Raw genomic sequence first — 17,653 nt, 5'->3', positions numbered from 1 at the left:
AGTATTTTAACTACAGGAAATAAGGATTATAAATAAAACCAATTGCAGTGAAATATAGGTATCAAAATATTTTTAAATGTAATACATATGACATTTATAACACTTTAAATAAGATCTGCAATGAACCTAATAATTAACATAATTTCAGCTCTGGCTAGTGTAGCTCAGTGGATTGAGCATGGGTCTGCAAACCAAAGGATCGCAGTTTGATTCCCAGTCAGGGCACATGCCTGGGTTGCAGGCCAGTTCCCAGCAGGAGATGCATGAGAAGCAACCATACATTGATATTTCTCTCCCTTTCTCCTTCCCTTCCCCTCTAAAGATAAATAAATAAAATCTAAAAAAAAAACCAAAACATAATTTCACAATAGTGCTTAACATTAATATTTTGAAGAACCTATAAAAACTGTAAAATGGTATGAAAATATCTATAATTTCTACTGAGGACAAAGTCACAGGAACTGTTATTACTTTTGTGGTTTGATAGCTATGTACATAATAAAAGAAAATGTTAGACTCAGCTAGGAATTCATAAAAATAAAGATATATTTTCCCCCATTCCAGTTCACAAATCCCCTGGATTCTACCCAAAGACCCCAGGATAAGAACTACGGACATAGCTGGTGTCTCCAACACCTGCCTTCTCAACTCCTTGACCGCCTCTCTCTCAAATATCTTGTCCTTCACCTTACCTTAGATATTCATACCCATAGTCAAAGCCTAGACTTCATTCAGCATTATCAGTATTTACAATATTGCCATAGTCTCAAATTCAAGTACTCCATTCTTCTCTCTTTCCAGCACCGTCTTTCTAGTGTCTCAACTCCCAATACAGTTCTCTGATGCCCAACAGGACCCACTGATCCTTTCATTGTCCACCCAATGCATATCATCTCTTTCCTCCCAATCCAGCTTCCATTCCATCTATACTCCCCTTGCCCTTTTCTCCCTTCATGGAATTTGTCTGGCTAATTACACACCTGATTACATTTAATTTTGCTACCCTGGGCCTACACCCTTGCAGCTTCATTTAGCCGGAGGTAAACACACCAAGATGCCTACTCTCACTCAACTTCATTATCATAATCTCAGATGAGTCCTTAATGCTTCATGGTAAGTATACTATGTTGCTCTGGCTTATTCAGTCTCCTGAGCACCTACATATATTATTTCATACTTTCTCTTCTCCTCATAATCTCCTAACACTTCATTTTCCTATCTTCTCTTTCAATAAATAACACAGCACAACCTCCTCAGACTGCTACAGACTCCTCAGACTCCTCCACAGACTGCTACAACCACAAATACCCCACCTGCCTGAATCTCAAATCCTTATAATCTATTTGATATCCTGTTATTATAGATGAGCCGTCTATTCCCCTAGCTAAGGACAATTAGTCCATTTATGCAGATGATCCACCCCTTCTCTACCTATAAAGAAAATCACTCCAGAAATTTCGCTTCTCTCTATATAATCATTCCTATCAAGCAAAACAAAACTCTCACCTCCCACTTCTGCCCGCAGCAACTGATCATTTCTTGCTTTTCCAAAATTCCTTAGATCACTGTCTACGTAGTCTTTTCTCTTCTTGTATCCCTCCTCAAATGTTTGCCAATCAGGTCTTTGCCTCTTCTTCAAACCTCACCATGACTTCAGCAAGAATACTTTTGTCAAAGTCGCCAATTACCTCTTCATTGATAAATTCAATGATTAGTTTTCAGCCCACTCTTATTTGGACTCAGCAGCATTTTGCTCTTGAAATACTTTCTGACTTGGATCAGGAGTTTGCCTGGTTTTCTTACTTCACTGTTCTCTGCTGTTCTCCTCCGTATCTTTCTGACTTCCTTAATCCCTTGGAGTGCCCAAAGGTTCGGCCCTCGGACCTCTTCTTTATTCTACCTGTTTCCCCATCTAAGCAATTCCATATAATCTCCTGACGCTGTCATCCATATATTGATGACTCCCAAATTTTTAACTTCATAATGCATGTCTCTTCTGCATATTCAACATCCCATATAACATTCTCAAATTTAACACATACAGCTGAACTTATGGTATACCCCCAATCTATTCTCTACATTAAAAACTATTTTTATGGAACAATTAAAAACAGAATTGATTACGGGGGGGCCTTTAAAAACTAGGATTTTTTGAAATTTGTTTACATATTCATTTCACTAAAACTGTAACATGAGCCCTGGCTGGTGTAGCTCAGTGAATTGAGCATGGGCCTATGAAGCAAAGGGTCACCAGTTCAATTCCCAGTCAGGACACATGCCCAGGATGCAGGCCAGGCCCCCAGTAGGGGACCCATGAGAGGCAACCACATATTGCTGTTTCTCTCCCACTCTTTCTCCTTCCCTTCCCCTCTCTCTAAAAATAAATAAATAAAACATTTTAAAAAAACTGTAACATGATACGAAATAAGAATGAAGACAGGGGTTACTAAGATTGGTGGGTACAAGCGTGATAAGGAACAAGACATTTACAGTCTCAAAGTATCTGGCCACAAATTCCTTATCAGTTGCCAAGGGGAAAATAGAAACTTCAGTGGACAAACATGGCAGGCTTGACCTTAACCAAGTAATCAAAGTTAGTCAGTATGAACCACACAGTTTGGCTAGGAAGCAAATTTTAAAAAGAAAGGTGTTAATAAATAGAGGAAGATAACAAGAGACGCAAATTCTCAATGTGAATAAAGAACAATCAGGGGGCACTCTGCTACCCACTTAAGTGTAGAAGAGTTCCCACTTTCAACCTTACTGTCACTTTTGCCTCAAGATCCCGTTTGCCAGATCTTTCACAATTTCATAAATAGACACTTGTATTAATGACTCTCAAATTACTTATTCCCAGAATTAAGTTCTTTTTTAAATTTCAGAGTTGTATTTCTCAAACCCCAACTAGACATTCTTATATATACCTATAGTGAAAGTTTTCCTAAACTGTGAGGTTCTTGATACTCTTTTCAAAGTTAGGACTTATTTAAATCCAACTCTAATTATGTGTTTTTTATATTGAAGTAGAAATAAGGATATAAGTGTGATAGAGTAAGGAAAATGGTTACTGAAAATATGACTCTAGCATCAAAATGTTTAAGCTCTTTTACATATAGAACTTTTTATAATTTTTTAAAAAATACGTCTATTGATTTGAGAGAAAGAGAGAAAAGAAGGGAAAGAGAGAGAAAAACACTAATGTGAGAGAGAAACATCACACTCCAACTGAGAATTGAACCTGCAACCTAGGTGTGTGCCCTGATAGGGAATCAAACTGCCAAACTTTTGGTGTATTGGTGTATGGGACGACGCTGCAACCAACTGAGCCACACCAGCAAGGGCCAGGTAGAGCTTAGTGGAACATCTACACTACTCTGAATAGGATAAAAGCTGTAGAGAAAGTATGAGAATATACTTTGCTCTGTAACCTTGAACTGTGTATTTACCATTAGACTATAATGGACTCAAATGCCCAGGACAAACCCCACACTCATGAAATCCACCTTCTAAGCAAAATAAGATATTTAATCCATCTTTAGATAAATGCAGGAAAATATTATTTCATAAAGAGATATTGTTATAAAAAATTTTGCTTCAAGAGTTTATAACCAGGGGGGTGGGCTTGGATGAGAGTAAAAAACAAAAAACTGTACTTGAACAACAATTAAATAAATTAATTTAAAAAAAAAGAATTTATAACCATATGTAGGTCAGACATAATTAAGCTATGTTGCCTACCAGAGAAAGGTATTATAGAAAGAAACCTAAAGAGGCAATCAGTGTCACGGTTTCCTGAAATAATACGTACTCATACATACATACATAGTCTTAAACTCTTAACTAATGAGTTTTGTTTATGCATAAAAGATGTCTTACTTGGACAGAAAAACTTAAATCTAAAATCAAACCTGAGGTATCATTCATTCTTCTACTGATAATATAGGTTTTAAAACATAGTTCTTATTTTGGAAAATCAATGCAAACATTATCAAAAAGACTATCAAAAGCAGCAGAGATCACAAAAATATTTACACTGTTGCCTTCCCTACTGAAACCACTCAGGAGTATGTGTATATATATATATATATATATATATATATATATATATATGTATTTTTTAATCTGAGGGAAGGCATTACATTGCAAATTTTTTACCCATAAGAAATTTAAAAGGATCACATCCACTTACCAACCCAATACAGTTGCTTAAAGCCACCTTAGTTGTACTATGTTGGTCTTGCAAGTATCCTGTGTAATGACAGTTGTCTAAAAAATCATGTTTCCACTGGGGTCCATCCTTCCCCCAATATTCTACGGTGAAATGTTTGGACACGAAATCTGTGTTGAGGGTCAAGTTTAGGTGAAAGTGCTTGCCATAGGCTGAAAGTTTAAAAAATAAATTAGATGCGGCCTGCTGTGGATCGATAGGGTCCATACTCCGTCTTCTCCTGTTGTGTTTATCATTTTTCACAGTAAAGCTGAGGAAAGCTCCGTTCTGGTCAACCCTTATGGGAATAGTGAGCTGGTAATGTTCTAGATGAGTCAGGAATTCCTCTGTGTGATCATAAGGCAGAGAATCCAGGGAAGAAACACATGGAAGGAAAGAAAATTTAACAGAACAACAAAGTAGCATATAAACAACAAATATATTGGCTAAGACTATGCACCATTATACATGCGTTATGGCCAAAAAATGTTATCGTAGACAAAAATGAAAGAGTAAATGCTTAAAATCTAAAGATGAATTAAGTTTCAATTATTTCATTCCTCAAAATAACATTATTTTAATATTCTTTTAAAAGTAAAAGACTATTTTTCTGTTTAAAATTTAATTTTAAAGAACATAAAATCAAAGGGCAAAATTGTACAGGAAATATGAATATTTAATATCGAAATTTAAAACAGCAAAAAACACACATACGTAAAAGAATATAGATTTTGGTTCAGTTAAAATGTTCTGAAAGTTATCCGAAAGACTTTATATAGAATCTCTACAGTCTTGAAGAAAAATTTTAAAATAAATGATCAGTTAGCCAATTTCTGAAACAGTCTGGCAATTCCTCCAAACATTAAACACAGAACAACGATCTGACCCAACAATTGCACAGCTAGCTACACACCCAAGAAAATGAAAGCACGTATCCACAGGGAAACTAGCAGCACGCTAATAGCAGCATTATCCACAATAGCCAAAAGGAAGAAATAACCCAAATGTCCATTAGGTGATGAGTCAATGAGTAAAATGAGGTATATTCACATAATTCTGCAATAAAAAGGAATACAGGACTGAAACATGCCATGCCATGAATGAAGCTTCATAAAAACTGCCTTCATAATCCAAACCTATGGTCTAACATTATAAAAACATGCTAAGTGAAAGAAAACAGCACAAAAGACCGTGGTTTATATGATTCCATTTATACAGAAATATCCAGAATAAGCAAATCTCTGGAGACAGAAGTAGAGATTGCCCAGGGCTAGGGATGTGGGATGGTTTAGAGGGGATTTGTGAGTGATGATTAACGGGCACAGGGTTTCTATTTAGGATGAGGAAAATGTTCTAAAATTGATTGTGGTCAAGGTTGTTCAACTCCGAATATACGATAAACCATTTGAATTGTATACTTTAATGGGTAAATTATGTGGTGTATCTATTGTATTTCAATAAAGATGTTAAAAATCATCAGAATGACAAAAATCATAGGACTATTTCTTTTCCTTACTTAGGTGTACCAAATATTATCAATCTACCTTTTTAACCACATCTTCCTTTTAGCAAGGTTTACTAAAACGCTACGGAAAACCAAACATCTCCCTGATACCTCACTCACTATACATGGGGTTCACCCACAGACATAAACTCTTATGAACCATTTCACTGCTCACGAATAAGAGTTTATGCCAAATATTAAGGCTTTGCTGATCTACTTGGAGAGCCCCATTTTGTACAAGTGGATTTCTAGATATCCGTCCATAGTAGCCTTGGAAATCTGGTTCATAAGCACCAGAAATGATCTGTAACTGTACATTCATGGAAAGGAAATCCAAAAGGTATGCTTTCAAAAATTCTATAAGGATTGGAAAACAAAATGACATTCACTCCCGGTAACTTTCTGTTAAGATCTTTTCTGTGATACAAAGTTCAATTATATGAATGAAAATAATAGGGATCTATGAGTTAGAAACTGAAAAACTGAACTTCTCACAACTCTTTCTTTTTTATTCAGTTTCTAGTCTAAGGACTAGAATTCTAAACTATCAGAATTCTTAAGTTAGGGTAAGTATTTTTTTCACTACTTGTCCATATTAGAAAAATCTCGTATCTGAATTTTTCTGATTTCTTGGTCTTTCATAATAGAAACCTTTGCATTCCTCTTGCACATAACATTACCTATAAACCCCAACAATGAATGAGCCTACTAAAGTTTAGGATCCCAAAGAAGAGGCCTGGGTCTCTCATCTTCTGAAAGAGACCTGGAAACTCTAAAATCCACTGGATATTAAATAGTAGTAAAACAAGTTAAACAGACTTTGAGAATCCTTGACATTTATGAAATGAGCACTGAACTGACAGAGCTCCTAACACTACATATCCCAAAGAAAACGGTTACCCAAACTGAATATGCAGACTCTGTTCTCGCCAGATTAACAGCAGTCTGTTTTGTCAGTTTCGACAGTGGGGCTCCTACCTTGTGAACTGTATGAGAGCCTGTGGTCACTATGAAATTCCGATGAAGCCATGATGAGGCTCAAAATCCAGGTCAACGTCTTCCACAGAATTTCCATAATTTAGCAAACTGGATGATTTTTTGGAGGGCTACCTATGTGCTAGAGAGTCAATACCACAGCAGATTAGTTATTAGACTATCCACTGTTTAACAGGTACTTTTTTAGAACATCCTGTACTTTCTTCTATATCTGGGTTCATTTTTTTCAACCCAAAATGAAAAAATTAATGATGGTAAAATTTCCATAAGCAAAGCATTAGACTGATTAGTTACTACAGTATGGCCATTTTCCAAACCAAAAAAAAACTAAAAAATTTAAGTTAACTGTGAAATATCCTGAATGGACAGATCTATGTTGCCAAATGCTTGCCAAAGGACATATACTATGAAATAACTTAATATAGTTAAATTAGGCCATTGTTGTTCTTTATAGTCTAAATAAAGTTCCCAAGACTAAACACAGTATTAGAAACCTAAATGTTTAGCAGGATAATGTCAGAGCTATTTAATAATCAAAGAAGAATCTAAAGACAAATAAAATTTCTTTAAAAAAACTTTGCACAATACAATATACAGATGATATATTGTAGAAACATATATCTGAAACCTATATAATTTTACTAACCAATGTCACTCCAATAAATTTAATTTAGAAAAATAAAGAAGCTCTGAAGATAACAATATATGGGTATGCAGTGACTAACCTCCTTCTGATGAAATAAAAAGTAAGCTAACTTTGCAAAGTTTATTTTATGAAAGCATTAAACCACATATGATCCCGTTCTTCATGTGCTTCTTAGCACTCAAGTCTATAGGCGGATGTGTTGCTTTGTGGGGCCCGTATCATTTTTCCTTACAGACCCCCCCCCCGCCACGCACAGTGCTCACTCAGACAGCAACACACAAACTACACTTCTAGAGTTGAACCTTATCCGCTGTAACCCTTGACTTTACCTGGAAGTCTTAGGTGACATATAAAGCAACACATATAATAAAACTTCAACTATCTAGAATCAAACTGAAAGAAAAAAAATCATTTTCTGAAAAGAAAATAATCTTTAAAGATTCATTTTGGGCATCATAAGAGATTTCATGCTCTTTTTCACATGTGTTCCTTTCAACTTACAACCTCACTCAGAGTCTGTGAATTCAGATTTTATACAGAAAATTAGCATACCTGGCTCATCTACTTTGCATACCTTCTAGCACTTTAGCATACCTTCTAGCACTTTAGAAGAAAATGAAGGGACTAGAAACTATCTTATTAACATCACAAAAATGACAAAACAGGAGAAAAATACCTAAAAAGTAGTTTTAGAACCCCAAAACAATACAGTTTGAGGCAGAGGCAAACAGTACTCACTTACATAGTTTATTAGTTCCAACTGTGCATATGGCTGTTATAGCTCAGTGTCTAATACTCAAAATACTAGTGCCTGAGTTAGGAGTGAAAGGTTAAATGACTCTTGATAAATTAACTTACTCTAGCCTGGCTGGTGTAGCTCAGTGGATTGAGCGCAGGCCTGGGAACCAAAGAGTGGTCACTTTGATTCCCAGGCAGGGCACATGCCTGGGTTGCAGGCCAGGTGCCCAGTTGGGGGCACAGAAGAGGCAACCACACATTGATGTTTCTCTCCCTCTTTTTTCTTCCCTTCCCCTCTTTCTAAAAATAAATAAAATCTAAAAAAAAAAAACTTACTCTAAAGATAAAAAAGTACACAAAAGATTTTACACATTTTCACATCATATACATAGGATTATCATAATAAGTGCTTACATATTTGTTGGTTGAAAAAGTGAAAGAGTAAATAAATGAATAAATAGTTAAAATAAAATGACTTTAAACACTTAAAAGAATATTTGTAGTAATTTTAAAATTAACTTATATGGAATACTTTATTACATGCTAGAAATATCAATTATTACAACACATAAAACAACCACAACCATTTAAAATTCTTTAGGCCTGTCTCTACAAGTTATTAAACTACTAGACCTTGGGAAAACTAATTCATTAATCAATAAATATTGTCTTACTATGCTTTTACAATGAGCAACATGAGATACAGAAAAGGCTGCCATAACCATTGCTCATAATCTAAGTCACAAAGGAAAAATTCAAGGCAGACTGACAGATGCCATGATCATGTCCTGCAAAATGTCACAGATCAGATGAGGAGATGACTTCTGAATCAGAGAAGGACGAATCCAGGAAAGCTTATCAAAAAAGTAACATTTGTGATAGGCCCTAGAAGATTAATGGTATTTCACACATCATATTGCTGGGGCTATCATTACAAATTAAAGAATTAGATTCCATCAAGTCTAACTGGTAAGAAAAAGTGGAAAATAGTATTAGTAATAGTCTTCTCCTATGCAGAAGACTAACAGGTAATATCTAGAAAGGTAGTTGGGGGTGAGACCAAAAACAAAGAATTGTAAATATATGTCATTTCTTTGAATATGCACAACCACCTTATGAAGTAGGTATTAGTGGCCCTGTGTGAGGCAGACTCTAATAATCCTGTTTCCTAGGATCCAGGCCCTTGTGTAATCCCCTTCCTGTGAATAATTTTTTATTGATTTTATAGGGAGAAGAAAGGAGAAAGAGGAAAACATCGATCTGTTGTTCCACTAACCAATGCATTCATTGGTTGATTCTCGTATGTGCCCTGACTTGAGGTCAAACCTGCAACCTTGGCATATCCAGATGATGGTCTAACTGACTAAGCTACTGGGCCAGGTCTTCCCTTGAGTAATCTGCTCATAACCAAATAAAGACCTCAGTGTGGAGGGGATGTCACTGCCGTGATGAAATCAAAAAAGATCCTAACTTCCAACTTACTAATAGACTCTCTCCCTTGCTGATTTTAACAAAAAGCAAGCTGCTCACATGGCAAGGAACTGAGAGTAGCTTTCAGAAAACCAGGGGCAGAGAAATGAGGCCTTCAACGCAATAGCCTGCAACAAACAGAATACCGCCCATTGATAATGTAAGTTTGGGAGCAGAACCCTTCCCTGCGGAGCCTCCTGTGGTGACCCCAGTCCTTGCCAACACCTTCATGGTGCTTCATTAGAGACCCTGAAGTAAAGACATAGCTCAGCCATGCTCAGACTCCTGAACCACAGGAACTCTGAGATAATAAATGTGTGTAATTTCAAGCCACTAAGTTTAGGGGTTGTTTTATTTTTTTGCAGCAACTGATAACTAATATAGCTGCCAATTTACAGACAATGAAGTTGAAACTCACAGTGGTCACAGTGCACAGCTTAAAAAAAGAAAAGCAGAGCCCAGAGCTATCAACAAGGATACTTGAATCTAAAGTCTAGATTCTTTCTATTATATCACACTTCCAGTTTAAGGCACGCTAACAGCTATCAAAGAAAACTTTCATAAATGGTATAGGTTAATTAATATGAATAGTTTTAAGCAACTTTATAACACAATAATTGTTTCATTTCAAAATTACTTCAACAATGATTTACGAAAGACAGCAGACACTACATCTCCTTTCTCTGGCACAAATCTATGAAGAGATTTGTTACCAATCCCTGTTCTTGGTATTTAGTAACAGGAACGAAAATGACCCAGATATCTTGATTCCAATCTCCTTACACACAATCTGAACTCTCTGTTATTTCATGAGCAACTTTCCCTCTTTGTCATTTTAATTTTTTCAGACCAATTGAGTGTTTCCATAATAATGTCTCGCATTAAGGGAGTGCTAGATACTTTAAAGGAATCTTTTAAAAAGGAATACATAATTAACACATTTCAGTTAATTTTCTAGCCCTGGTGATAGATTTGTACTGAATTACTCGTCCATTTCCCCCCCTATTTTCCTGGGCTCTGAAACAAATGGCAAACTTATACAAACTAATAACAAGCAATATGATTGGCTGGTTCTTACAGTTCTTACAGTTGACTCCTTTCCCCCTTGAGAAACTTCTTACTCTTCACATTTTTGTAACCTCCACTCTTACCATTACTAACACTTTCCTATAAACACCCAAGTTAAGTAATCCAGTAGCATTGAGAGAACAAGTAACATGTAGCTATTTGGCCAGAAGTAGACTAACATTCGATTTAAGGAATTGTAGTAAAAAGGGTACCAGTGCACGGCAGAAAGAGCAGGAGCTTCAAGGTTAAACAAACCAGAGCAACAGTATTGGTTCCACCACTAGCTACAAGTATCTGGCACATGGGCACTCAGTAAATTTGGCTTTGTTTCTCCTTTCTCACCCAAACCTTCACTCCCCACTGTTTTTCAAGCCTCCAACACCAGTGAAAAAACTTAACAGTAAGTGTTTGAGTTGGCTGGCTCAAGTTCAACTAATAGCAACAACAACCATATCTAACCACTTAGTCACCTCACAATAGAAACGAATGGGGTAGGGGACTAGGAGGAGAAACCCACCAATCGCTGAGGGCTCTTGGGAGCAGGAAAGGAGCTACAAATCAGGATGCTTTCTTAGCCTGGACCCTCCTCCCAGGCAATCCTCAATTCAGAGGCCCCACCGAAGATAAAGCTGGTCCTCCCACAGGACTCCCTGTCCCAGGGCTGCCTGGCACCCGGGGATCTCCTTGGAGGCAGGGCTCTTCTGGGCAAGGCTGAGGATCACAAGTGTCTTCCAGCCACTCCACAAGTGAGACAAACCAAGTCATGTCGGGGGCCCTCAGAGTTCCCCACAGCACTGGCCTGTGCTGGTGGGGGTTGTGCTGGCGGGGGGGGGGGGGGNCTCTTGGGAGCAGGAAAGGAGCTACAAATCAGGATGCTTTCTTAGCCTGGACCTTCCTCCCAGGCAATCCTCAATTCAGAGGCCCCACCGAAGATAAAGCTGGTCCTCCCACAGGACTCCCTGTCCCAGGGCTGCCTGGCACCCGGGGATCTCCTTGGAGGCAGGGCTCTTCTGGGCAAGGCTGAGGATCACAAGTGTCTTCCAGCCACTCCACGAGTGAGACAAACCAAGTCATGTCGGGGCCCTCAGAGTTCCCCACAGCACTGGCCTGTGCTGGTGGGGGTTGTGCTGGCGGGGGGGGGGGGGGGGGTCCTTTCTGTCCTCATTGCACTCGCTGCCAAATGCCACCTCAGCTACAAACATGCACCGCCTGCAGCCTGAGACAAGGAAGGGGATCTGTCCAGAAGTGACTGAAGATGAAGATGATGATGGCTCCATTGAGGGCAGTCACTTTCAGCCTGGGACTGGCAGGCTGGGGATGGAAGGTATCAGGAACCACTTCAACCTCCGAGCCCCAGTCTTTGGACACCCTCTGCCCCCTTGTGCCTGACAGCTTAAGTATTACAAATATTACACGGGAGCCACTAACCTCAGGGATGGAGGTGGCTAGGGCTTACGGGTTGACCAGGGGGTGAGCAATCCTCCCCTGACACTAGCCACCAAAGTGACAATGACCCTCTCCTGCTCACTAACCTTCAAGAGCTTCTGCGATTCTCAGGATACAGCCTTCCAAGGGCCTAAGTAGGCAAATAAGGCCTCTGTCAGGCTCTCGATTTCCTTTCTTGACTTTCCCTACTACTCCCCCTACTTAACTATTATTATACACCAGGTGATAACACTTTAGCAGATGATGATCAGTGTGCCAAGTTTCTTATTGGATTTTTTTCCTGCCAATAAAATGTGTAATCCTAAACAGTTAAAAGAATTTTTTTAAATGAATGGGTTAACTTACTTTGTGAAACCTGCTGGTGACCTTAATCTGCATATCATCAACAGCTATGTAGAAGCACTGACATTTCCAGATACAGTTTCCAAAATGTAGACAACATTAAAATATTACATAATTGTCCAGAAATCATAAGGCATTAACTCTTTACTTTGTATATAGCAGAAACATTATTATCAAAAATCACAAAGGCTTTGGGTCCTGGCTGGAGTCCAAGTTATTTAAACTCTCTGGATCTGTTTCTTCATCTACAAAACTGTGATAATGATATCTACTTTACAAAGACTTGTTGAGCGATTAAATTAGACTACACATGATGGGAAGTGTCCGCACACTTCACTTTAATGGCTAAACAAATATTAGAGCCCCCTCTTTGTAATCTGACTCATCACTTTTCAAAAGCCTTCCTTCAAAAATAGTTTTATGTTTCTCCTTCCCTCAAAAATGTGGACTAGTTGGAAATGATGATAGAATCAATCAACTACATTGCACTGTCTTTTAGAGCAAACAGTGAAGAATTTAGGACATGATAACTGAGCTTACAATACTTTAAATGTAAAAACGAGGCTCAAAACTTTCATTTTACTTTGACTTCATATATGCTTTTTTCCTAACACAAATGCACCAGCCAATAAAGTTAAGGGATCATTTACCTTTTTCCACAGATCAAAGCTATACTAGCTAAACAGAAATAAGACCGGACAACCTGCACCGCAGTCATTCCATCAGTAGTAGTCTGCCCTGGTTGATGGGTACTTAACTTATCTTTTTCCTCTATCATCTTTACTTCCCACTCCAGTGATCTGGGAGTAGCCAAGGTAATAATTTCACTCCTGAACTACTATTATGAAGCTAGAAGAACATGTGTAACATCCTTCTCAACTTCTCTCATCCATCTTAACCCTGGTTATTTATCTTCTCTCAATAAATATTTATTTTCACACAATATATGCCAAGGACACCACTAGGCTGTAAGTACAAAGGTTTCCAGATCATTCATAAACTTTGTAAGATTGGTTTCCAAGAAAAGGTATAATTAAACATTCTGAAAACTTATCTATCAAGAAAAGCAAATGAGCCACCAGCAAAACAACATTCTACAAAAATCAAGCCCTAAACTACATATTGTCCCAAACTGTTTTTTTTCCAGAGAGCAAGTCCAGTGTACATTATCTGTATTATAACTTCTCTCCTGAAAAACAAATGCCTTTTTCTCCTGAGGTTAGTTTAAAATGTTGCTAATCAACTATGTCCTATCAGCCTCTTCCAAGTTATCTTCTATTCCCACCCCCCTCAGAAATGTTCTATAGAACTTGCTATTAACTCTTTTAATATGTTAACTTTCTTTATTCTCTCACAAAAGTCACACACGGGATAGGATTTGGCATAGAGATCCATCCTAAACCACGAGTAGCTACTAGTGGTTGCTAAGGAAATGAAGAGGAAGTGGTAAGGGTAGACAAGAGTAGGAATTAATCTCACACATATTGGCCCAGACATGAAAAGTATTAAAATATTTCAGGTCTTGAGGGTAGAAATTTTTTTCCTTGAAAATCACAAAAATATTAATACCACAACATAGATCTAACTTGCTGTCATTTGTGGCAAATGAATGAATTTGATTTGTTTGAAATCAACTACTTGCTTCTATATGCTATGCTTCAAAAATCCAGAACACCAATGATCACATTTAAACACTAAATTAATACAAACCAGAATTGCAGTTACCACTTTGGTGGAACACAGGAAAACAATTATTTCCAAAATTAATTTTCCCAATTTCCTTCAAGTACTCAGCTTTTATTTTACATTTCTTCCCCTGCAATGACTTTTTAGAACTGTCATTCCCACATCTAAGTTTCCATCTAATCAACACCAGTGAAAAAAAGAGAAGGAAAAACAAAAGAAAGAGAATTAGTCCAAGATATTTAAACATAAAAGATTAGGCTGAAAATCACACTCCAGTGTCTTTTTAAAAGTTCCAAGCAGTGGTTCAGTTTCCCCTTTCCTCCCCTCCCTCCCCCAGCTCTGCACACCCTCACGCTCCCCCCATCCCACTTCTCCCAGACAGAGGGTAACAGTCTGAGCTGCCCCGGTTGAGTTGATCCTGAAGTTAACATTCAGCAGCCCATTTCCAGACAGCAGCGCTAAATCTATTTGGATAAAACGCGTGTGACCCAGACAGTTGGCATTTGGCCCAAACGCGTTGCACCGGCAGCTCAAATAAAAACAAGAGTAAGAAACTCACTCTCTTGTTCCCTCTCAGTGCGCTTTCTCACTCTCTCGCTCTCTTTTCTTCCAGTACAACAAGGAAAGAAATTACCAAAGACAGGAATTGTAGTACACATTATCAGAAGGCCACTTTCCAATAACCCCTCCAGCACACACTCCACCCCCCCCCCAAAATCCCTGAACTTTGATCCCATGTACTATATATACAGACATACCCCGATATTCAAGGCTCCGGAGGGTTATGAGTCTAGCACGTCCCAAGTGGCCAAAAGTAAATCAAAAACACACGCTTCCATCTCTTTGATTAGCCTATTAAGAGCTTAACATATCCTAGAGCATCGGGGCTACAACGAGCACATTAATTCTGCCATCTGAGCCCAGGCATCAACTATGCACTTGTCTGAATTCTTAAGACACTGACATGAAACCGTAAAATGCAGGTTTTTCTTTAAGAAAGCTGGAAATCAGTTTAAAATACATATCATTATTACTTTCCCGATTACTATTTGGTGATGAGTTAAAAGACTACAATAATTATAATCAAGTCACACTTCACAAAACATCTATCCATATAATAAACATATATATTTTTGCATAATATACTTGCAAGACCCAGAATTCTCCAATCCCCGACTAGTCTGGAGTTAAAAATATTTCTATCTGTAAAATGAGTTCAGTCAAGCTCACTCATTGCCATTAAACACACACACACACGCACACACACACACACAGAAAAAAGTTTTCTACGTGTTATTCGGAAGACAAGCAAAGCACAAGTTTTAATATTTTTTAAAAAAACGGCTTCATTGAATATTGTGAAGTCTTCCTTACCGTTTTCATCTTCAAATTCTGATAAAAAGTAAGTTTCAAACAATAGAGATTGCACTGGACGACTCACGTACTCCCTCTCCTAAACTTTTTTTTTTCCTGCCCCCCTTTGCAAAGCCACAGCAGTCAGTTAGTTATTCTGCAGCCAGAATAAAACCCTATAGTCTGGCTAACCCGGGCTTGAGAGAACGGACTTCCCGATTTGGCAGAAAAAGAGATGCCTTCAGTACAACCAGGCTATCATCCTGAGATGCTGCCTTTGCAAACCCCCTTTTGCTCCCACACCCCCCCCCCCACCTCCAAAAAAAAAAAGGAAAGGAAAAGAAAAAAAGAAAGGAAGGGAAAAAAAAGACTTATTGGGGGTGGAAGTGGTGCCCTTTCTTCCTGGACAGCTTAGTGCCTTTGCTATGCAAATCACATGTGAAGAGCATCAAAAGGTATCAGGAGAAAAGAAGACAAGAGGAGCAGGAAGGGCAGCAAGTTTTGTTGAAGTAGCCCTAGATCTCACTACCGGCCCCCAGCCAACTTGAATTGCAGCAGAAAATTTGGCAGCCTTTCCTCGGAGGCAGAGCACTGACGTCAGTTCTGCAGATGTGCCGGGCGTCGGGTGCGCATGTGTCCTGGGTCGTCACGTGGAGGGGGAGGGGAGGTAGAGGTACAATCGGGGTAACCAACTACCAGCCATTCAGAAGGGCTTAGACAATGTCAACTTTTCCACCCTGTGAATGAGAGAAATTCTGGCCCTTCTAACCTCAATCCCCTATCCAACTCCGCCTCTTTTCCTCCTCCTCTAACCTCTTTTAGAAATTCTAGCCTGGGTTGTGATTAGTTGTTTCTTGGAAAAAGGAAGGGGGAGGGAGAGGATGAATGACTTTAGATGAACTAATGTCACTGTTAAAATCTCTGGTGTCCTTGTCCCGGTACCTCTTTTTAAGTGTACACAACAAAAATATTAAAAGTTGCACATAAAACAGTGTCTCTAAAGAAACTTACAGCAAGTTTACATCGGTGACAGATTTCAAGACTGGATAGCTACATGTGCACCAAACGCCTGTTTTTAAAAGACACCTCTACAAGTAAAACTGCCACCGAAAGGGAGAGTAGACTACAGTAAACTAAGACTAGCATATTTTCCATCAGATTATTGACTTCAGGTTATGTGGGGCTTTAAAAGGAAAAAAGGGGGGCGGGGAAGGGAGCGCGGGGGGGGGGGGAGAGAGAGAAGCTTGCATTATTTCCAGATGAGGGTGAGACTGGATGGTGTTTTAAAGCGCAACCGGGGAAGCTGCAAGTGGAGTGTATTTTTTTTAACTCAGTACATTGAATGAAACCTCAATGACTGCCCAAAAGAAAACAAATCCGAAGTCAGACTCCCCCCAAAAGGGTGGAGGGGACAGGAACCCTGCTGTGATCTCAAGGTAAACAAACAAAACCTCAAAACTGGCTCTTCGAGTCTCCCAATCTGCGCCCCCCCCCCATCCCATACACACCAGAAGCCAGTTTCATACTTTGAGGACAAAACACCACAACGCAGCACTTTCACTTTCATTTGCTGGGAGAAAGCCACTGGCACAAAACTGTGGGGGAAATGCCCAAATATGTTTTCCAGGTCCTAAGTAAGCAAACAAAATCTGGCACTCCAATCGGAAACATGAAAAAATGTGAAAATAGCTCAGGACAAATGTTGTCTTTGAGCGGTGGAATCTGCTGCATCATTTATCTGTCTCTACCATTGAGTGTAGACTGGGAAGAGGTTTAAGAGTTTCCAAGGTTGGGGTGGGGGCAGGGGAATTGACGCCTTGAAATCCTAGTCGGTAGTTAGCGCCAAGTCAATTTCCGATGGCCAGAACCAGAAGTGGGAATTGGACCGGAGGGAAGGAGGTTGGGGGGAGGACCTTTCTGTAAATGGGCTCTTAAGTTTCAAGCTTCTGCTAACATTATTGCTCATTTGATTTTTTTTTTTTCTCTTACACCGGAGGTAGTAGGTGTAATTCTTCTGGTGAATACATGAAGAGTTGGCTAAAAGAAGGTATGAATCAGACTGAGAACGTCCAAGAATACAGTTATTTCCATTCTTTTTTGAGGGTTGAAAGGGGAAAGCATATGTCCACAGTCAATAGTCCTCATCTTGATCTTAAATCAGTAGTATTTGGCTCAATTCCATTTAAAACGCAGAAAC

At 38.7% G+C, this 17,653-nt stretch overlaps 1 protein-coding gene across 1 annotated transcript in view; it reads right to left on the bottom strand.

The window, feature by feature from the left end:
* The window catches only part of ADAMTS6 (ADAM metallopeptidase with thrombospondin type 1 motif 6), a 250,909-nt gene extending 234,667 nt beyond the window's left edge, over positions 1–16,242 (bottom strand). Inside the window, exons 1-3 of the mRNA XM_037062866.1 lie at positions 15,478–16,242; positions 6,690–6,828; positions 4,190–4,554 (exon numbers count right to left, since the gene is read on the bottom strand). Coding sequence (XP_036918761.1) covers positions 4,190–4,554; positions 6,690–6,786 — 462 coding nt within the window. The 5' untranslated portion in view covers positions 6,787–6,828; positions 15,478–16,242. The remainder of the gene's footprint in view (positions 1–4,189; positions 4,555–6,689; positions 6,829–15,477) is intronic.
* Between the last annotated feature and the right edge of the window lie 1,411 nt (positions 16,243–17,653).

The sequence above is a fragment of the Sturnira hondurensis genome, unplaced genomic scaffold, assembly GCF_014824575.4.
Source record: "Sturnira hondurensis isolate 20B ecotype Veracruz unplaced genomic scaffold, ASM1482457v3 Scaffold0014384, whole genome shotgun sequence".
In the NCBI taxonomy this organism is placed as follows: domain Eukaryota; kingdom Metazoa; phylum Chordata; class Mammalia; order Chiroptera; family Phyllostomidae; genus Sturnira; species Sturnira hondurensis.
Note: the sequence above shows the minus strand (reverse complement) of the source record. Positions and strands in the feature narration are given on the sequence as shown.